This window comes from Dama dama, chromosome 1, assembly GCF_033118175.1.
Source record: "Dama dama isolate Ldn47 chromosome 1, ASM3311817v1, whole genome shotgun sequence".
NCBI classification, from domain to species: domain Eukaryota; kingdom Metazoa; phylum Chordata; class Mammalia; order Artiodactyla; family Cervidae; genus Dama; species Dama dama.
The window spans coordinates 8,307,476-8,330,545 of NC_083681.1; the positions used below are offsets into that span (position 1 = coordinate 8,307,476).

The 23,070-nt window shown below is 38.9% G+C and overlaps 1 protein-coding gene across 1 annotated transcript in view; it reads left to right on the forward strand.

The window, feature by feature from the left end:
• Nucleotides 1-9,142, forward strand: part of MMP20 (matrix metallopeptidase 20) — a 58,049-nt gene extending 48,907 nt beyond the window's left edge. The window contains exons 9-10 of the mRNA XM_061143348.1: nucleotides 7,935-8,038; nucleotides 9,042-9,142. Of these exons, the coding sequence (XP_060999331.1) occupies nucleotides 7,935-8,038; nucleotides 9,042-9,142 (205 nt within the window). The remainder of the gene's footprint in view (nucleotides 1-7,934; nucleotides 8,039-9,041) is intronic.
• Nucleotides 9,143-23,070: the final 13,928 nt, after the last annotated feature.

A 23,070-nucleotide genomic window follows, 5' to 3' on the forward strand; every position in this document is an offset into this window, starting at 1 on the left:
AGAAAATACTTTAAGATGAATGAAAATTAAAGCACAACCTATGTTGATGCAGTTAAAGCGGTGCTCAAAGAGAAACTTCTAACTGTAAATATTCATATTAAAAAAAAAGAAAGAATTCAAATCAATAACTTAACTTTCCACTTAAGACACTGGAAAAAAGAGCAAATTAATTCTAACAAGCAAGAAGGAGCAAATAATAAAGATAACAGTGAAAATGAAGTAAAGAATTAACACTTTGAGAAAATCAGCAAAGCTAAATGTGTTTCTTTGAAAAGGTCAAAAAAATTTATAAACTTCTCACTAAATTGACCTAGTACAAAAGAGAAAACCAAAATTACTAAAATCAGAAATGAAAGAATGAACACAACCATACAGAAATAAAATGGACTATAAAAGAATGAACAATTGTGTGTCAATAAATTAGAAAGTTTAGATGAAATAGACAAATTCCTAGAAAAATACAAAGTGATAAAAAAAAGTGAGTCATGAAGAAATAGACATTCTGAATAGACCTATAACAAATGAAGAGATTCAATTCATATTATAAAAATTATCCACAAAGAAAAACCCACACCTACATGTTTCCTGGTGAATTCTATCAAAACATTTCAAGAAGAATTATTGCCAATTTTTAACAAACTCCTCCAGAAAGTAGATGAGGAAGGAATACTTCCCAACTTATTTGTATGAGGCCAGCATTGCCCTTATATGAAAACCAAATGAAGGCATCATAAGAGAATAAAACTTCAGATCAATATCTCTTATGAATATGGATACAAAAATCCTCCAAAAATACTACCAAACCAAATCCAGAAACATATAAAAAAGAATTACACACCATGACCAGCTGGGAATTTTTCTCCAAGAAGGCAAGGTTGGTTTAACATCTGTTCATCTTATAATAACATCTATATTGATTAATTATATCAATTAATATAATATACTATATCAATAGATTTAAAAATTAAAAACCATAAAATCACCTCAATAGATGTAGAAAAAGCATTTGACAAAATCAAACACTGTTGCATGATAAAAGAAAATTCACCAAACAAGGAATAGAGGGAAACTTTTTCACTCAGATAGAAAGCATCTATGAATACCCACAGCTGATATCATCTTCAGTGGTGAAAGATTGGATGCTTTCCCTGTAAAATCAGGAACAAGACAAAAACTTTCATTCTCACCACTTCTATTCGCCATTTTACTGGAGGCTTTAGTCAGGGCAATTAAGGAAGAATGAATGATAATAAAAAATGAATGATACAGAAGATGGGAAAGAAAGTAAAACTATCTGTATTTGTATGTCATATAATCTTTTACATATAAAAACCTAAGGAACCTCAAACAAAAAAAAAAAGCTGTTAGAACTAAATGAATAAGTCCACAAATTTGTAGAGTATACATGCAATATGGAAAAATCTAATGTATTTCTATATACTTCAATGAACAATGCAAAAATGAAATTAAGAAAGCAATTTCATAGCATCAAGAAGAAAAATATACTTAGAAATAAATTTTAACAGAAGAAGTGGGAAACTTATAATCTGAAAACTATAAAACACTGTTGGAAGAAGCTAAACAAGATCTAAATGGAAAGATATCTTATGTTCACGGCTCAGAGCCCTAATGTCAGTGTTCCCCAAATAGATCTATAGATTCAACACAGTCCCTACCAGGATACCACTGGTTTCTCCTTGGAAATTGAGAAGCTGATCTTAAAATCTATTTGGAAAATCAAAAAGCCCAGAATAGCCAAAATATTTTGAAAAAGAGGAACAAAGCTGGATAATTCAGACTTCCTAATCTCAAACCTTACTAGAAAGCAACAGTAATCAAGACAATGTGATACTAATAATGAAAATAGACATATAGATAAATGTAATAAAAATGACAGTCCATATATCTATGATCAGTCACTTTTTTACAAGGAAGCTAAGGCCTTTCAATAGGGAAAGGATAAAATTAAGAAGTAAAGCAAAATTAAAAGAATAAACAGAAATTCCAGTTTGTATTTATGTAGTTTGGCATGCTGGTAAGATCAAAGAATGGAAATGTCTGGAAGGGAGTTGGACATACAGGTCTTGAATTTAGAGAATTCAGGCTGGATATAAATTTGCATTTCATCATACAGTCAGGCAGTAATTGAGATCATCAGTACTTTTCAACATTATTACTAATTCTTTGTTCCAGAATTTTCTCATAGCCACTTTCCTCACCTCATCTAGGATGGTGCATAGCAAGTTCATACTCTTCTCCCTTCTCTTCATTCCTGACTGTTCTCCCCCCTACCCTCTCTAGTTTAGATCACAAAGATCCCTTCCTCCATGAGAACCATGTGATTACTGGCTAGAAGTGTATTATTAACTTCAAAGGGGATTCCACTAGAAGTTCCACTAGATTTCACTAGAAAGGTCTCCTTGAAGAAACTTCCTGAAACATGTACCATAAATACATGTGTGCATGCTAAGTTACTCAGTCGTGTCCAACTCTTTGCAACCCTATGGACTGTAGCCCACCAGGCTCCTCTGTCTGTGAAATTCTTCAGGCAAGAATACTGGAGTGGGTTGCCATACCCTCCTCCAGGGGATCTTCCCGACCCAGGGATGGAACCCAAGTCTCCTATGTCTCCTGCATTGCTAGGTGGATTCTTTATCACTAGCACCCCCTGAGAAGACAGTATCTTACATACTTAACAGTAAATTCCTCTCTCTGCCATCCTTTCTCACATTTTCTTTAAGCATTGTTTAGCAGACTGAACTCTCGATTCAGCAGTTCAAAGAAGACAGAATGCTGTTAAATTTTGCCATTCACACGAGTTAGAAATCATCACAATGAAAACACTAGAAATTTCTACCAAATCTAAGTTCTCAGCAAAAAATTAAACAATTCGCAGGTACTTTACCAAAATACTCCCTAAATCCTTAGATTTCAAATGTGCAGAATAAGGTAATATATATGAGAAGGCATATCAGATATCTACAGCCCTACCATATTTCAGTTACACAGTATTGCTAGTAAAGCTTAACTGTCAGTAATGATTTGTTTTATTTCTATACCCATTGATCGATGTTAAATGATGAAACAAATACCCTCAGAGGAAATAAAGATAGTTACTGGTCAATCATTTTTAGTTGGTATTTGGGTTTCACAAACAAGACCTTAGTGGTGAGAAAATGTGTGCATGCTTTTACCAGGTATCTGGTATACAGGTGGCACTGGTGGTAAAGAAGCCTCCTGCCAAAGCAGGTAGATGTAAAAGACGTGGAATCAATCCCTGGATTGGGAAGATTCCCTGGAGGAGGAAATGGCAACCCACTCCAGCACTCTTGCCTGGAGAATCCCATGGACAGAAGAGGCTTGCAGGCTACAATCTATAGGGTCGCACAGAGTTGGACACAACTGAAGTGACTTAGCACACACACAGTATATAGTATATTTACAATAAATACTTTCTTAGTATTCAAATATTGATGGTTTATTATGTGTTAGAAATCAAACTATTTTCTTTTTTTCCTCTCATTTCCCATCTGCCTCCTCAACCATCTTGAGAAGTAGGTACTGTTATCTTCATTTCACAGTTAAAAACATTGCATCTAAGAGATCAAGTGATTAAGTCAAGGCCACACAGTTAAAAGTAGTCCATCCAAGGCTATATTTTATGCCCTCTGAGTCCAGATCCAGAAGTCTTTTCCATATACCATGTGTAGTCACTTTTCATTCTCTTCACCATCTGTTTATTTACTCTCAATTAAAATAACCATGCCCATAATTCTCATCCTGTCATATAATTTTATTTTCTTTAACTCTCAGCAAAATCCTCAGTATACTATTAACAGTAGACCTTCTAACCTCATTTTTGCTGAGGTCTCTGGACTACCTCCAACATTTTCTAGTCCTCCTTTCTTTTTTTCTCAACTTTGCCTACTACTGCAAAATGTTATCCCAATGAAGTATGTTTAAAAAATTAGGTAAACATTAAACTCTTTGATGATTCAGGATCCCAGACAAAATCAGATCTGGGACAAATCCCAGACAAAATGTTTTTTGGTAACATTCACTCAACTTTATACTAGCCAGCCAGTTAATGGCTCTTGGGACCAAGTGAAGTGAAAGTCACTCAGTCATGTCCAACTCTTTGTGACTCCATGGATTATCAGTCCATGGAATTCTCCAGGCCAGAATACTGGAGTGGGTAGCCATTCCTTCCACCAGGGGAATCTTCCCAACCCAGGGATCGAACCCAGGTCTCCCACATTGCAGGCAGATTCTTTACTGTCTGAGCCACAAGGGAAGCCCTCTTGGGGCCAAAATAAACAGCAAATAGCTTGGGCCAGCCCTTGATTTCTACATGTGCCAGGCACGTTTCTGTGTGCATGTGTGCCTGTGTGTGTGTGAGTGTATATATGTGTTATTTCTCTCATCCTCATGACTACTATTTTCCAGATAAAGAAACCAGGGCTCAGAGCATTTTCCCCTGATCACAGAGCCAGCACATAACAGAGTCAGAACTCAAACCCTGATTGTGCCATTTGACTGTGCTCTCTGCTCCATAACAGAAACCCTCAAAGCGAAAGTGAAAGTCACTCAGTCGTGTCCGACTCTTTGCAACCCCATGGACTATACAGTCCATGCAATTCTCTAGGCCAGAATACTGGAGTGGGTAGCCTTTCCCTTCTCCAAGGGATCTTCTCAACCCAGGGACCAGACCCAGGTCTCCTGCATTGCAGGCAGATTCTTTACCAGCTGAGCCACAAGGGAAGCCCAAGAATACTGGAGTGGGTAGCCTATCCCTTCTCCAGGGAATCTTCCCAGCCCAGGAATTCAACTGGGGTCTCCTGCATTGCAGATGGGTTCCTTACCAACTGAGCTACCAGGGAAGTGAAATCCTCAAACACCTGTCCAAAAACCAAGTGATAGATCATCACAAAGTTTTCATTAGTCCACAGAAAAATAAAAATAGCACAATAAAGACATAGGAGGATGTGATCTGGGTCAGTATTATTGGCAAGAAACATCTTTTCTTCTGAGGTTATGTTCTTTCTGCCTTTTTTAGTATTAAAGTTTCTTTTTTTAATGAAATGATGATGAAAATAGGTGATAATTATTATTTTGATGGTTAATGGTAATGTTTTTATTTGGTAAAATGAGAAGTAGGTTAACTCTATGTTAACTGTGTAAGGCCATCTACACAGTGTCTATGTAAGAGGTCCAAAAGAAATATATATATTATCAGCTAATCTTAAAATGCAGGCTTCCTTAGTGGTGCTGGCCCTGGATGGTAAAGAATCAACCTGCATTTCAGGGTTTGATCCTTGAGTCAGGAAGATCCTGGCGAAGGAAATGGTTACCCACTCCAACATCCCAGGACCACATGATTTATGTGTCAGAGTGACACTTTGGCATAGATTTTATTGATGCTCTTTAAAAAGATACTCTTTGAAAAGCAGTTATAGGGTAAGAGACAACAGGGCAGAGACGCAGGTTTCAGAAAGGCGGAGGAACTATTAAACACCTAAGTGGTAGAAAGGGTGAAGAAAAGAAAAATGATTTCACAGGTTTGCCAGAATTTTTGCCTATGTTTTTATAAATGTAACTGAAAATTAAAATTCTCAGCTGGATATTGCTTGTCCAAAATTTCTGCTGAAATTGTATTTACATATAATATTATTAGCTCCATTATCCTCTGAACAGATAGATATATAAGATTTTAGATGTCACCACTGCCCTTAGCAAACTAAGCCCACACATTAAAAAAAAAGAAAGAAAGAAAGATCACTTTTTCAAATCTATTGGATTTTTCTTTCTGTTGGATTAATAGTCATCATTTTCTTGAAAACTTATTCCATATTATTTAAATGGTTTTTCTATTCTCAAGAAAAGATCTTCACTTTCTCTTTTCATACTTTCCAGATTTCTCAGTATGAGCAGATCCCAATTTGTAATAGGTTTCCCTACAGATATTCTTTGGCCAGTCACTTGTTTGGAACTGAGAACACATTTTGCTGTAAAATGATGTAAATGGTGATGAAGTTCTTAAAATCACTCATAAATGTTTAATGAACACAGGGTAAGGCATAGCTCTAATTATAATAGCTCAGCCCCTCATCCTTTATTCGGGGCAGACAGAAGAGGAGGAGGATATGAAATGCATTTTGCTATTTTTCCCTGAGCTTAGGGATCAACATTAATCAAAGAATTCAAAATGTCACGTTCCCTGGTATCCCCCACCACATCTCTCTGTATGTCTACAGACATGCCAAACACCTTTCGGTCACTTTGTTCTTCCTGCTTCATCCCTCGCCCCAAATATTTTAAGCATTAGAATTACCCTCCTCATTCCCTCCAGTCATAGCACCCATTTCCTCAATACAACTGTTTCAGGGAAGTGAGAGAAGAGAACCTAGTAAGCACTGGTTAATATGTACACAATCGTACTTCCACTTTGAACAAGGGACTCTAGATTTCAAACACTGGAACAAAGCGAACAAGAGAAATCCAAGCCGTGGGAGAGGCAATATGCCCAGCTGTCCTTTCCCTCCTCTCTTTGCCTCACTACAGTCCTGACACCTTGCAACACTCCTCCTGATAGCATAGACATGCCCTGTCCCCACTCCTTACTGGCACTTCTGATGACAAACCATGGCAATGGTTTCCATTTTTATTTGTGTAACTCACATTGCTTGGGTTTCCCCTCAGCCTGCTGGAAGGTTCTAAGGACTCTCCTGGAGAGGGAGTTTGGACTTCTAGGAGTTAACTTCCACTTCTCTCCTTAACACTCAGTGAAGCATCTCAACCACAAGTCAGTTTCGACCTGAATACTTCCTTCCCGGGGTTTGATCCACTCAGTATCATGAGAGCTCTGTCCCCTGCCTGTGTAGTCATAGCCATATGAGGGCACATTTCAGGAGAAGGCAGTTGTGATCTGCTGCCGCAGGAAACTCCCAGTGGCCCAGGCACCAGGAGAAACTGTTTGACCTTCTGGTGGGAAATGAGTAGGGCGTCCACCTAGGGAATGTCCCCTCTGGGAGCTCCATGCTGATGACGAAGGGACTTTCTCACACTTTAAATGAAGTTTTCTTGAAGGGAAGAGAGCCTGCTCTGCCTACATGCTGAGCTCATCCAAGTCATACTGGTTCATATGAGTCACCGTCTCTTTACAAGGGATAATTTAGAGAGATACTAAAGAGATGTATTAACCAGTCTTTAGAGTTATCATTGCATGATAGTTGTGAATTCAAAAAAAGAAACCTAATCTACTTTTTGATTAGTTGTGTAATCTTTCTAGGAAACAACTAGAATGTTTTAAAAGCAGAATATCTGTTATTCCAGACTTTCTCACTTCTTGTCTTTATCAATTGATCATTCACACATTTGTTTCTTCATGCATTCATTCATCGTGCATCATTTGTTCAATCCCTTCTCCACAGAGCACAAAGCTCATTAATGAAAGCCTCCATGAAGGGCTTTCAACTATTTGGTGAGCCAGGAAATTCATACATGGAGAGTAAGAGAGAAAGAAATTACAACGGTAAAAAAAGCACTAAAAATAAGTGTAGATTTTCCATTGAAAAGCAGTAATTTTTAATTATAGAAATATCATCTTAAAATTCTAAACAATGTAACTAAGTCTAAACAATATAACTGGCAATTTGCTAAAGAAAATGTTTAGAGAAAATGACCCCCAAACTAGTGGCCACGGAATCTCTGCAAAATGGGAAAGTAATAGCAGAAAGTGTGTGTGTGAGAGAGAGAAAAAGAAACAGAGAGAGAGGGAAACAGAGACAGACACAGAAAAACAGAGAAACAGAGAGAGCAAGATCTAAAGTAAATCATAAGTCAACCCTGGCTAAATACACCTGACTAGCGTGGTGCCCTCTACAATCAATGAATACTTCATGTTTACATTATTTATGAAATAATATTTCTTACAGTTATGATGAGCGAAAAAGGAAAATGGAAAAAGACTATCCAAAGAGTACTGAAGAAGAATTTTCAGGAGTCAATGGCCAAATAGATGCGGCTGTAGAATTAAATGGTGAGTGTTTCCATAGAACACTTTCTTTGTAGAAATTGTAACAATTTCTGGGCTTTGCTTTAACATAACTGAAAATGGATTTCAGAAGGGGAGTCCTTGGTTCTTATTTTTTGGGGCCCTGAGTCCCTTATAAATTTAGTTAACCAGATTAACCATCAGAAAGAGTATAAAAAGTCTGCCATTATGGGTCTCTCTTTACAAATGCAAAGTTTTAAAAGTATAGCTTCAGTCCATTAGCCAGTTACATCATAAAGGTCATCCAGTCAAAATTACCTTTTTCGTCTTTAAAATGTATATATTCTCAACCTTCCCATTGAGAATAAATGCCTTTCCCCATTCTATCACCCAGCTTCTGAAATTTGACACATAGCTGTGAAAGTTGAATTGAACTGGGTTTAATAAGTTTAATTGAATCTTTGAATCAGTCAGTCAACACATTCGTCTTGAGTGTTTAGCACAGAGCTGGACACTGTCGAGAAATGCAAAGGCAACTTTGGAATGGTTACTCTCTTTGGGAAATGCCCCTCCATCCAACGCAGATGAAATTACTAGAAATCAAGACAATCTATAATTTAGTACTGAATTGGGTGGTAGTCTTCCCAGTAATTGCAAGAGGTGATCTAAGAAAGAAAAGATCAAAACAAGCATCAGTTGGTATAGATTTCGTGGTGGGACTTTAAAACCTGCTGGGTTTTAAAAAATGGCTGGTTTTTTGACTCGGGAAAGCAAAAGTGGGGGGTGGATTTCCCGGATGGGAGCAACCTGAGGCGAGGCACAGAGCTCCCCTGCATGGCAGAGAGAATAATGAGAGATGACTGGCAAGCTAGGGGTGTCAGATTCCAGGGCTCAGAGATAGCTGGGCTGAGGGTTAGCCAGCTGCCCCCTGGCACATTCCCTGTTTCTCTTTGGTGCCCCCTCGAGAAAGTTACAACTGCAAGGCCATCCCATTTATAAATTTTCAAGTCATTTTCAGTAACCATTATTTCAACTTTGTCTCTTTTAGGCTACATTTACTTCTTTTCAGGACCCAAAGCATACAAATATGATACAGAGAAGGAAGATGTGGTTAGTGTGCTGAAATCTAGTTCCTGGATTGGTTGCTAAATAGCAAAGTCTAGTCTTTCCTAAAGAATGAAGATGACTGAGAGCTGGATCTGAGGACTGGATATTAAGGACTAAATCAGAACTCAGGTTACATATTCTTCCCATGGCCTTCAATTCTAAGGGTAATTTCGAATTCATTGAAAATAATTATGCTTCTAAACAGTTTCTCAGTTTTGGATTCAGAACTTTAAACCAAATGGGAAATTATTATATGATCAGCTTCATGCAAAATCAGAATCAACATGGTGCAACTCTTCAGTTAGATATGCATCTTTTTTTCCTCACTAATACACTGAGGCTAATTGATCAGTATGGTTTTTATTTCCAGGAAGAAGCCTATATGTGGATTTTCTAACATGTATTATAATTCTTTTAGTAGGAAATAGCATTACCACACAAATTATATTAATTCTAAACAAGCCTTTTTGGTCTTAACATTTGTTATGATGAATATAAATGTATCCGTCGTTAACCATATCACAGATTACATACTGTATAAGTTTTGTTTCTCATTGTTTGTGTGTGTGTTTGTTTGTTTGTTTGACTCTATGTGTGCTCACTGGTCTTTGAAGTAGTTTATAATGGGCAAATCTACTCAAGTGGATTCTTATACTTGGTAAGAGATGGGCATTTTGCAACAACAAGAAAATTTTTAACAAAAGCCAATAAAAATGTTGTATAAGATCAATCCAGTATTTCTCTTTAGTTAATGGTTACTAGCTTCTATCACACTTTGATAACAAATTCTGTGTACTTTATAGAAAACTCAAACCTTGAGATAGTATCATGAATATTCAGACTTAAAAGAAATAATAGTAGTTCACTGTTTTTCCTCCTTCCTGAAAATAAAATGCCCTCAGTGAAACTGTCTTTAACCCTTCTAAGAGGGCCTCTTCTGACTAGCTTTTCATTTGGGGAAGTTTGTCTTTTGGTTTAGTTTTTCTTATTTCAAGTTAAATTTTTTTCTACCTAGTCATTAGTATAGATAAAATATAGCTGTCATTCTTATTTTTTTATCTTATATTTTAGTAGTTCTACTTTAAAACACTGATAAATTAAATTGAAGATGATTCAAGATGATTCAAAGAAATGGGAAAATATCCCATATTCTTAAGATTGGAAGGATTAATATTATTAAATATATTAAAATTAATATTATTTAAATGTGTTGGGCCCTACCCAACACAAACTATAGATTTAATGCAATCCCTATCAAATTACCCATGACATTTTTCACAAAACTAGAACAAATAATCTTAAAATTTATATAGAACCACAAAAGACCCAGAATTGCCAAAGCAATCCTGAGGGAAAAAAATAAAGCTAGAGGCATAACCCTCCCAGACTTCAGAAAATACTACAAAGCCACAGGAATCAAGACAGCAGGGTACTGGCACAAAGACAGAGGTATGGATCAATGGAACAGAATAGAAAGTCTAGAAATAAACCCACACACCTACAGTCAATTAATCTTTGCCAAGATAAGAATATGTAATGGAGTAAAGAAAGTCTCTTCATCAAGTAGTGTTGGGAAAGCTGGACAAGCACATATAAATCAACGATGTTAGAATACTTCCTCACTCCCTACGGGATTCCCTAATAGCTCAGTTGGTAAAGAATCTGCCTGCAATGCGGGAGACCCCAGTTGGATTGCTGGGTTGGGAAGATCCCCTGGAGAAGGGATAGGCTACCTATTCCAGTATTCTTGGGCTTCCCTTGGGGCTCAGCTGGTAAAGAATCTACCTACAATATGGGAGACCTGGGTTCAGTCCCTGGGTTGGGAAGATCCCTTGGAGAAGGGAAAGGCTACCCACTCCAGTATTCTGGCCTGGAGAATTCCATGGACCTTATAGTCCATGGGGTCGCAGAGTCAGACATGACTGAGCGACTTTCACTTTCACTTTCACACCTTACACAAAAGTAAACTCAAAATGGCTTAAAGACTTAATTAAATATAAGATATGACACTATAAAACTTCTAGAAGAGAAAACATAGGCAAAATATTCTCTTACATAAATCATAGCAACATTTTCTTAGTTCAGTCTCTCAAAGAAATGGAAATAAAAGCAAGAATAAACAAATGGGACCTAATCAAACTTGTAAGTTTTTGCACAGCAAAGGAAGCCGTAACAAACAAAATGACAACTGGCAGACTGGGAGAAAATACACAAACAATGAGACCTGACAAGGGCTTAATTTGCAAAATATACAAACAGCTCATACGACTCAATAACAAAGAAACAGAACCAAATCAAAAAATGAACAGGAGACTTAAATAGACATGTCTCCAAAGAAGACATACAGATTGCCAATAAAACTGCTCAACTTCACTGATTAATAGAGAAATGCAAATCAAAACTACAATAAGCTATCACTTCACACAGGTCAGAATGACCATAATTAAAAGAGTATAAACAATAAATGCTGAAGAAAGTGTGGAGAAAAGAGAACATTCCTACATTATTGGTGGGAAGTTGGTGCAGCCACCAGGAAAAACAGCATAGAGGTTCCTCAAAAAACTAAAAATAGAGTTGCCATATGATCCAGCAATCCCACTCCTGGGCATATATCTGGAGAAAACTCTAATTTAAAAAGACATATGCAATCCACTGTTTATAGTAGCAATATTCACAATAGCCAACACATGGAAGCAGCCTAAATGTCCACCAACAGATGAATGGATAAAGAAGATATAAACATACAACGGAATACCACTAGGCTATGAAAGAATGAAGTAATGCCATTTGCAGCAACGTGGATGGACCTAGAGATTATCACACTAAGTGAAATAAGTCAGAAGGAGAAAGACAAATACCGCACAATATCACTTATATGTGGAATCTAAAATATGATACAAATGAATTTATTTACAAAACAGGAACAGACTCACAGACATAGAAAACAAGCTTATGGTTAAAAGGCAGGGGAAGGATAAATTAGGAGTTTGGGATTAGCAGCTATGAACAAATACTTATAAAATAGATAAACAGCAAGGCCCTGCTATATAGTATAGGGAATTATATTCAATATCCTGTAGTATACCATAATGAAACCATAATAAACCATAATGAAAACAGATATGAAAAATAATATGTAATACTTATATGTATAAAACTGAACCACTTTGCTCTACATCAGAATTTAATACAGCATTGTAAATCAACTATACTTCAGTTTTTTTTAAAATGTCACTCAGGGAACTCAAACAGGGGCTCTGTGACAGGCTGAAGGGTGGGATGGAGAGGGAGGTGGGGGGGAGGCTCAGGAGTCGGGGGACATGGGTATACCCATGCTGATTCTTGTTGATGTATGACAGAAAACCACAAAATTCTGTAAAGCAATTATCCTTCAATTAAAAAAATGTTTGTAAAAAGTAGCTCTAAAATTAGATGATAAAATATAGTTAGCATATTTCATAGACTGCCAGGAACAGCTACAGTACTCAGTAGATACTAGTTATAATTTTACTATTATTTATTAAATTTGTTTCATAGGCTCACTAAAAAGACTTAATAGTAAGAAGAGATGGGACAATTACTCAAGGGTACTCTAAACTTTCCATTTGGTTTCCATTAGTGAAAGTGGCTATTTACAGCCAACCAGATGTTGAATATTTGACTGTTGATGACAAAATCTGGTATCCCTGATTTCCAATGCCAACTGACTCTACAGAGTAAAAAAAAAAGTCGCTTTTGCAAAAACGGTCAGCTGAGGAAAACTTAATATCAATACGCAAGAATGGAAAACAGTGTGGCATCTCCTCAAAACACAGAACATAGAGACACCACTAACCCAGCAATTGCATACCTAGGTGGTAGTGGTGGTGTTTGGCTGCTAAGTTGTGTCTGACTCTTTTGCAACCGCATGGACTGAAAACCGCCAGGCTCCAAATAGGTATATACCTATGAGAATTGGAAATATATGTCCACACAAAAATGTGCACATAAAGATTCACAGCAGCATTATTCATAATAGCCAAAAAGTAGAAACGCAGGCATCAAATGATGAATGGACTTTTTAAACCTGGAAAATTCACATATTGGAGTATTATTTGACAATTAAAAAAATACTAATACATATTACAATATGAATTAAATTTGAAAACATTACGCTAAGTGAAAAAAGTCACACACATAAGGCATTGGTATGCACAGAAGGCAGAGAATATTGCATGATTCTATATGTATGAGATGTTCAGAGATGCAGGAAACTAATCTCTGCTTGTTAGAAGCTGGAGAGAGTCAGTGTGGATGTGACTGCTAACATGTAAGACCTGCTAAAGGTGATGGTTGCACAAATCTGTGAATATACTGAAAGCCATTAAATTGTACACCATAAGTGAAGGGATTGTATGGTATGTGAATTATATCTCAATAAACCTGCTATATTTTTTGAAATAATTAAGCGAGGAGATGAAGGTAGTATGATGATGTGCAGGCCGTGCCGGCTGACCAGCTGTGGCCGCGAACCCACAGCAGTGACACTTTGGCCTGAGTGCTGAGCACAAACCCCGTGGTGTCCGACTTGTGGCCAATGCTAGCCCTGCGTGTGTCCGTTGTAGACTTTTCACCAAATAAATGAATGTTACTCGGTGCAAAATGCATGTGCTCTGAGGCCTGCCTGACTGAATTCAAACCCAGATCTAAAAAAAAAAAGAAAAGAAAAAAACCCAGATCTGTCATCTTTTTTGTGATATTGGTCAAGTTCCCTAATTTCTGTCCTAGATTCCTCCTTTGTAAAATTACAGTAAGAATAATTCTTACCTCACTGGGATATTTAGAGGCTTAAATATCTGAGTCAAAATATGTGGTCTAGATAAGCCCATATAAGGGCTCTAAAACTGTTGCTTTTGAAGCAATTAGAATTAATTTTATTTTGAGATATTTTAGAGAATTTGTAATTATTCCTTGAGATAGCTGAGCAATAGTACCACAAAGACTGATAACCAGTGACCTGAAATTTTTCTTTCCCAAATTCCAAGTTGAATTAATAATCAAATGATATACTGACTGTGGTTAACCCCCATCTATCAAAAGGAATTCTTACAAATCCTTATCCCTTTTTGAGTAAGAGAAATAGTTGTGTGCATTTTGTAAATATATAGCCTTTCTAAAGCACAGGAAGAAGTGATTTTGTTTGTGTCAGAGCTCAATCAGTATATTTACATACTCATCTGAAAGAGGAATTTTGTGTAGAAGTAGTTTATAACATATACTGCTCACTTGTTTTCAGGATCAGTCAGGTCAGTCGCTCAGTTCTGTCCAACTCTTTGCGACCCCATGGACTGCAGCACGCCAGGCCTCCCTGTCCATCACCAACTCCCAGAGCTTGTTCAAACTCATGTCCATTGAGTCAGTCATGCCATCCAACCATCTCATCCTCTGTCATCCCCGTCTCCTCCCACCTTCAATCTTTCCAAGCATCAGGGTCTTTTCAAATGAGTCAGCTCTTCCCATCAAGTGGCCAGAGTATTGGAGTTTCAGCTTTAGCATCAGCCCTTCTAATGAATATTCTGGACTGATTTCCTTTAGGATGAACTGGTTGGATCTCTTTGAAGTCCAAGGGACTCTCAAGAGTCTTCTCCAACACCACAGTTCAAAAGCATCAATTCTTCGGTGCTCACCTTTCTTTATAGTCCAAATTTCACATCCATACATGACTACTAGAAAAACCACAGCTTAGACTAGATGATCCTTTGTTGGCAAAGTAATGTCTCTGCTTTTTAATATGCTGTCTAAATTTGTCATAGCTTTTCTTCCAAGAAGCAAGTGTCTTTTAATTTCATGGCTGCACTCACCATCTGCAGTGATTTTGGAGCCCAGAAAAATAAAGTCTGTCACTGTTTCCATTGCTTCCCCGTCTATTTGCCATTAAGTGATGGGACCAGATGCCATGATCTTGGTATTTTGAATGTTGAGTTTTAAGCCAACTTTTTCACTCTCTTCTTTCACTTTCATCAAGAGGTTCTTTAGTTCCTCTTCACTTTCTGCCATAAGGGTGGTGGCCATGGGCATACCTGAGGTTATTGATATTTCTTCCGGCAATCTTGATTCCAGCTTGTGCTTCATCCAGCCCAGCGTTTCTCATGATGTACTCTGCATATACGTTAAATAAGCAGGGTAATAATACACAGCCTTGATGTACCCCTTCCCCTATTTGGAACCAGTCTGTTGCTCCATGTCTGGTTCTAACTGTTGTTTCTTGACCTGCATCAGATTTCTCAGGAAGCAGGTAAGAGGGTCTGGTATCTCCATCTCTTTCAGAATTTTCCACAGTTTGTTGTGATCCATGCAGTCAAAGTCTTTAGTGTAGTCAATGAAGTAGAAGTAGATGTTTTTCTGGAGTACAGGGTTTTCAGGATAACAGTGCAAAAATATTTGGTTAAATAACAGTTTTGACCAAAGTGTGAATCAACTGCTTCTTTTGAAATCAAGAAGAAACAGAACAGATTTCGATTTCTGATGACCTCTGTGTATGTCCTATTAACCTCTTTATAATGATTTGCAGGTGGCCTTGGAAAAAACCAGAAAGGCTGCTAAAGGACAAATGGATCACCTGGGTGGGGAGCTTCCCTAACAGATCAGCATTAAATTTTCTGTGGCTGGAACCAAGCTCTCTTCCTGTTAGCCTGGTGTGCGATGGTGGACTCAACTTTGTTAGGTCCTCTGTTCTTTTTCAAGTGTTTATTCAGAAACATCTTGGACTTCTATTTCACGTGGTAGACAACAAATGAACTACAATTTTTAATCATTGTGTGTGATATGTTTAAAATGTGTCACAGGGTCTTTAGGAGCTTTCATTTAAATGTCATCTGCATTTCCTCTTCATTCCTGCTTTTAGTCATTCCTTCTGTTGAAGGTTTTATGTGAATATGTGTAGCTCAAATTTCCCAGTGAGTGGAAATGCCTAATGCTTGTCAACAGGTTGGAGTTTTAGATTCTTATTATAGTCAAAGCTATGGTTTCTTCAGGAGTCATGTGTGGATGTGAGAGTTGGACCATAAAGAAAGCTGAGCACCAAAGAATTGATGCTTTTGAATTGTGGTGCTGGAGAAGACTCTTGAGAGTCCCTTGGACTGCAAGGAGATCAAACCAGTCAATCCTAAAAGAAATCAACCCAGAATATTCATTGGAAGGACTGATACTGAAAAGGAAGCCCCAGTACTTTGGCCACCTGATGTGAAGAGCTGACTCATTGGAAAGGACTCTGATGCTGGGAAATATTGAGGGCATAAGGAAAAGGAGGTGGCAGAGGATGAGGTTGGTTAGATAGCATCACCAACTCAATGGATGTGAATTTGAGCTAGCTCCGGGAGATGGTGGACAGAGGAGCCTGACATGCTGCAGTCCATGGGGTCACAGAGTCAGACACAAGTTAGCAACTGGATAACAACAACAAAATGGATCATAGAAAGGTCTGTGTCTCTGTCCTACAAGCCTGACTAGGCCTAAACAGTATCTTCTGATTATGTTCCATCTGGTGAACTTGTCTTTGGTCTCATTCTCATCCCCAAGTGGCTTGTCAAGATGGTGAGGCTAAAGGGCATCCTATTATGCTAAAAACTGCATAATCTCTGCCTTGCTGTCACAGCTTAGAATCTTGGAATTGAAATAAAGCAGAATTGGAAGCATGCTGGTAAGTAAGGTAGAGTGGGAAATTAGTCAGTGACTTCTAAAACACGTATCCTCATTTTTAACCTCTTCTCCATTAACCTTAATACAATATACTTTCCTTCATTCAAGATATATTTTTAAATGGTTGGGGATAAAATTAAATCTTTGTTACACAATGCAGCATATTGTTTCTACAAATAGAGGGAGAGATCAGCAAAGGATAAAAGGATGAAAAAACAGTTGCAAAAGACCAATTAAGAAATGTAACATTTAAATCCATTTAAGATCATCTGCAGTGGTGGGAGAAAATCAAGTCTATGTAAATAGCAATTTGTTTATTCTTGGAAAATTCCAGGCCTGTAATACAAAGTAAACAATGTTAACTTTTGAGGTTGGGTGTTCACAGTTGCCTCAGTAGGGGAGGGGACATCAAAAGTCCTCTTAAAGCACATTCCACATGAATCACTTGCATCTCAATCCCCATTGAGTGCAGCATGTCATTCCATTAAACTTTAGGAATATTCCCATATATATGAATTGGCAATTTCTGGAAGTTAATACTTTTTCAACAGTTTATTTGGAAAGACTTTCAGTTCAGTTCAGTTCAGTTCAGTCACTCAGGTGTGTCCAACTCTTTGCAACCCCATGAACCACAGCACGCCAGGCCTCCATGTCCATTACCAACTCCCGGAGTTTACTGAAACTCATATCCATTGAGTCAGTGATGCCATCTAACCATCTCATCCTCTGTCATCCCCTTTTCCTCCCTTCCTCAATCTTTCACAGCATCAGGGTCTTTTCCAATGAGTCAGCTCTTCTAATCAGTGGCCAAAGTATTGGAGTTTCAGCTTCAACATCAGTCCTTACAATGAATACCCAGGACTGATCTCCTTTAGGATGGACTGGTTGGATCTCCTTGCAGTCCAAGAGACTCTCAAGAGTCTTCTCCAACACCACAGTTCAAAAGCATCAATTTTCCGGCACTCAGCTTTCTTTATAGTCCAATTCTCACATACATACATGACTACTGGAAAAATCATAGCCTTGACTAGATGGACCTTTTTTGGCAAAGTAATGTCTCTGCTTTTTAATATGCTATCTAGGTTGATCATAACTTTCCTTCCAAGGAGTAAACATCTTTTAATTTCATGGCTGCAGTCGCCATCTGCAGTGATTTGGGAGTCCAAAAAAATAAAGTCAACCACTGTTTCCACTGTTTCCCCATCTATTTGCCATGAAGTGATGGGACCAGATGCCATGGATCTTAGTTTTCTGAATGTTGAGCTTTAAGCCAACTTTTTCACTCTCCCCTTTCACTTTCATCAAGAGGCTCTTTAGTTCTTCTTCACTTTACCCCTTCCCTAAAATACATCATCTCCACAAATAATTCAGTCTATTTTGAAGGCTCTAGCTATCCCACCATCACCCTCAGGATTCATTCTTAATTCATTAAAAAATAAGTGTTTGCTTTATATGAACAGCAGTCTAGGCTCAGCTGCTTTCAAGTGTAAACTTCTGCCCTCGAGGAGCTTACATTCTAATGGGAGAGACAGTCAATATTCAAATGGTTAAATAAATCTCAGTACAATGAAAGACATTAAAAATAATTTGAAAAATATGTAAAGTGGGAGAGGGGAAAAAGGGTGTTGGAGTGCCATTTTATAAAAGCAAGTGTGGGGAAAGGATACACTGAGTCAGGAATGTTCATGCAACAATGTGAGTGAGGAAAGGAAGGAGACATGGGTGACTCTAGGTTTCAGGTAGAGGAAGCAGCAAGGTGAGACCTTGAGCTAGGAGAGGTCGGGCGTTTGAGGAGCAGCAGGAAGGCCAGGGTGGCTGGAGGCAGTGAGAGAAGAGAAGTAGAAAAGGTGAGGTCAGAGAGAAAGCCAGCCATGCTCTGCAAAGCCTGTGGGCCACCTAGGGAATGGGCTGCACACTGATGAGAAGGGTGTGAGCCGGCACATACATGATCTCAGGTTTCAAAGGGTCAGTCTGGCTGCCGGCTGGCAGGAAGCTTGTAGAAGCTTGTAGATGAGGGGCGCCATATGCATATGGTGGGACATATGCGTGTAGAAGCATGTGACGGACACCAGGCAGTGGAATTTCCCTGGGGAGAGATGACAATGGTGCTGACCAAGGAAGGAGCCGTGAAGATGCTAAGGATGGTCAGATGGGAGAAAGCTTTCTAGGAAGAGCCAGTAGGATGCTCAGGAAATACATACCATAAACAGTGTGACACCACTTCATACCCACCAAGATGGCTCTAATCAAAAACAATAACAAGTACTGATAAGGATGAATACAAAATGGAACCCTCAATGCCTGTATGTTGTAAAATGGTGCCTGCGGCCACCAGGAGCTTGGAGAATAGGGAATAGAATGAATGCTAATGAGAATGGGGTTCTTTTGGAGATGAAAATGTTCTGAACTCAGGTGGTTATGACCAATGCACAACTTTGTGTATATATCCAAAACCACGTAGCTGTACTTTTAAAGAGTGCACTTTATGGTCTGTGAATTCACACTGCAACAAAGCTGTTACTCTTTAAAAAAAGCCAAAAGGATTTGCCCCCACAGTGCATGTGGCTTTAAGAAAAAGAAGGGGATCAGGAATGACTCCAAGATTTGGGGGCTAAGCAAATGGGAGAATGGTGGTAAAATGAGGGAGATTAGAGGAAGAACAGGTTTATGAGGGCTGGAAATCAGGAGTGTAATTTTGACTTTGCTGGGTTTGAGTTACCTATCAATACATCCTGGCGCTCTCAGTCACTGCCCCTGACCTTGGGTGAGTGGGTAGCTCCTCACGGCCACGCTTCTGAGCTGTCCATCGCAGCCGGCGCGCTTCTGCGCTGTCACAGCCAACACACTTCTGAAAGAGATGGGCATTCCAGACCACCTGACCTGCCTCTTGAGAAACCTGTATGCAGGTCAGGAAGCAACAGTTAGAACTGGACATGGAACAACAGACTGGTTCCAAATAGGAAAAGGAGTACGCCAAGGCTGTATATTGTCACCCTGCTTATTTAACTTATATGCAGAGTACATCATGAGAAACGCTGGGCTGGAAGAAGCACAAGCTGGAATCAAGATTGCCGGGAGAAATATCAATAACCTCAGATATGCAGATGACACAACCCTTACGGCAGAAAGTGAAGAGGAACTAAAAAGCCTCTTGATGAAAGTGAAAGAGGAGAGTGAAAAAGTTGGCTTAAAGCTCAACATTCAGAAAACTAAGATCATGGCGTCTGGTCCCATCACTTCATGGGAAATAGATGGGGAAACAGTGGAAACAGTGTCAGACTTTATTTTGGGGGGCTCCAATATCACTGCAGATGGTGATTGCAGCCATGAAATTAAAAGACGCTTACTCCTTGGAAGGAAAGTTATGACCAACCTAGGCAGCATATTAAAGAGCAGAGACATTACTTTGCCAACAAAGGTCCATCTAGTCAAGGCTATGGTTTTTCCAGTAGTCATGTATGGATGTGAGAGTTGGACTGTGAAGAAAGCTGAGTGCCGAAAAATTGATGCTTTTGAACTGTGGTGTTGGAGAAGACTCTTGAGAGTCCCTTGGACTGCAAGGAGATCCAACCAGTCCATTCTAAAGGAGATCAGTCCTGGGTGTTCACTGGAAGGACTGATGTTGAACCTGAAACTCCAATACTTTGGCCACCTGATTAGAAGAGTTGACTCATTGGAAAAGACCCTGATGCTGGGAGGGATTGGGGGCAGGAGGCGAAGGGGATGACAGAGGATGAGATGGCTGGATGGCATCACCAACTCGATGGACATGAATTTGAGTAGACTCCAGAAGTTAGTGATGGACAGGGAGACCTGGCGTGCTGCGGTTCATGGGGTCGCAAAGAGTCGACACGACTGAGTGACTGAACCTGAACCGATCAATACTTCCAAGGGAATGTATTCCAAGGGAAGATGTCCAATTAGGCAGTAGATATAAAAGCTTGAGTTCAAGGAAGAATTTGGAGCTAGATATCTGGGAATCACAGATAACCCTTATATTGCTATTTACAACCCACTGAGGCCCTTTCCCTCATGGACTACCATGAAACCTGCGGAAAATGAATTATAAAGGAATAAAGAGGCAGATAAAAATGATCTGAAGTTTTTTAATCAGGATCTAGTGCTCAGTCTACTAATCCATTCTTCTTACCCTTTGCAAGAACATGGCTTAATTTTTAACAAGAGTTTTTGATGTTTTGAGGCTTTTTTCCCTTGATAGTCACATTTCTTGGAGCAAAAATGAAAGCCTAAATCATAAAAGAAAATACAAAATCTTACAGATTGCTCTTCTGGAAGAAAGTTGTTGGTATCCTGGGAATTTATTTAAAAGGGTAAGAAAATTTTAAGTTTTTAAAAATCCATTTTGTTCTTATAGTGAAAGCGCTTGTATTTGTAATCTAACCAAGCCTTACAGAGAAAGTGACTAGCAAGGTCTCGACCACATTTTTCTGTCTTTACCTGAAAACCAAAGTCCCTACGTCTTTACCTCAGTATCCAAGTCCATCTTGAAGACAGCCATTACATCTGGAACCTCAGCCCAGCCATCAGTGGAGCTCTCCATTGGGCCAGTATACCAAGGGCCAGGATGAGTCCCAGAGATGCACACCCTCACCCCACCTCAGTCTTTGCTCCCAGCACACAGATTCCTAACCTACTTTCAACGCCAGATCACTTGGCTGGTGTCTCAGAATTATATTCAGTACCAGAGTTTTTAAAGCATCATTTCACACTTAATCTGCTTGGAGACTCACAAGAACCCTGAGAGATATTATTACTTCCAAAGTCACACAGATAAGGCTGGAAATGTACGTGAATGTGTACAGAGAGTAAAATCAGTGCTAACTAAATTGCCAAGGGAGTAAGACAAGCCAAACATGCTATAGAAACCCAAATTGAAAAAAAAAAATGGCAGGATGGAAGGGAAAAGAAACAGAAATCCAATTTTTTTTTTAATGTGTCCAGAGAGAAGGAAAAGAAAAAATCTTGGATTTTCCTTCTTACAAGTGAACTTGAAGTCTGATTCTGTTATTTTCATAACAATAATACTTCCCCGGTGGCTCAAACGATAAAGAATCTGCCTGCAAAGGGGGAGACTGGGTTCGATCTCTGGGTTAGGAAGATCTCCTGGAGGAGGACATGGCAATTCACTCCAGTATCCTTGCCGGGAGAATCCCCATGGACAGAGGAGCCTGGCCAGATACAGTCCATGGGGTCGCAAAGGGTCGGACACGACTGAGCACAGCAGCAGCAATATTCTAAAGTGGTTAAGCTTAACTGTCAGGATTTCCACTTTCCTTGAACACAACCATGTAGCCAATCTATCTCTCAGTACCTCCGCACAGTATCTCCCTTTTCCCAGCTTCCAGATCAAATTTAGTTTGAAAGCCTGAAACCTAAATACGTTATGTGCGTATGAATGGAAGTTTCACTACATTAGAAGCAGGCTTCAAACGACTTCAGAAAGTAAAGGCTTTTCTGGAAAGCACATCACATGAAAAACTCTAGCAACGTGATTCTAGAGTCTTGCAATATTTCTCTATGTCCTCAGCATATCAGCCCAAGGCTCTGTCTTTATAATATGCAAAGAGGGTGGGGAATGATTTATGAATCACTTTTTTCATTAACTCAGGATATTTATTTATTCACTTATAAGAAAAAGAGACACACATAATTAAAGTCTTTCCAGAAAACTAAGATACTGGCTCCAGGATATTTTTACCTTCTAGGGAATTCAGTCTAGGTTTATGGCCTTCTCTTCTATAAACCTTTGCAGTACTCCTACCTGGACAAACATCTCCTCAAGCAGCAAAATACAAAGAAACTATAATGGACTAAAAATAACTGTATGCCTGCCCACCTGGGGCAAGTTATAAACAATAAGATACAAAAAGGCCAAACCCTAACTGCTATTTCTGAGGTACTGAGAGCAAAAGCAAAGTACTTAAACATGATCCCTGCACACAGCACCTCCAAGGGGGTGGGCAGACCACCTAAGCCTCCCCTCTGGCCCGACCCATGGATCTGCCCTTACCCTCACCCCACTAGAGGGCCCAGCTTGCTTCCACTCAGAGAGGGAGCGAGGGAACCTGTTACTTGTTTTCACGCCTTCATGCTGAGTCCTAATAAATCCTTGCCTGAATTTCTCATCTGGTCTCATCAATTTCTATTGACTAAAGAGTCCAAGAACCCAGGTCAGTAACACCATGTATATCATGAATTATTGATCTCAGATGATTTCACCTAGCAGTCTCTGGAGATACCTGCTATTACTATCAATACGGGTGGCAAAGCCA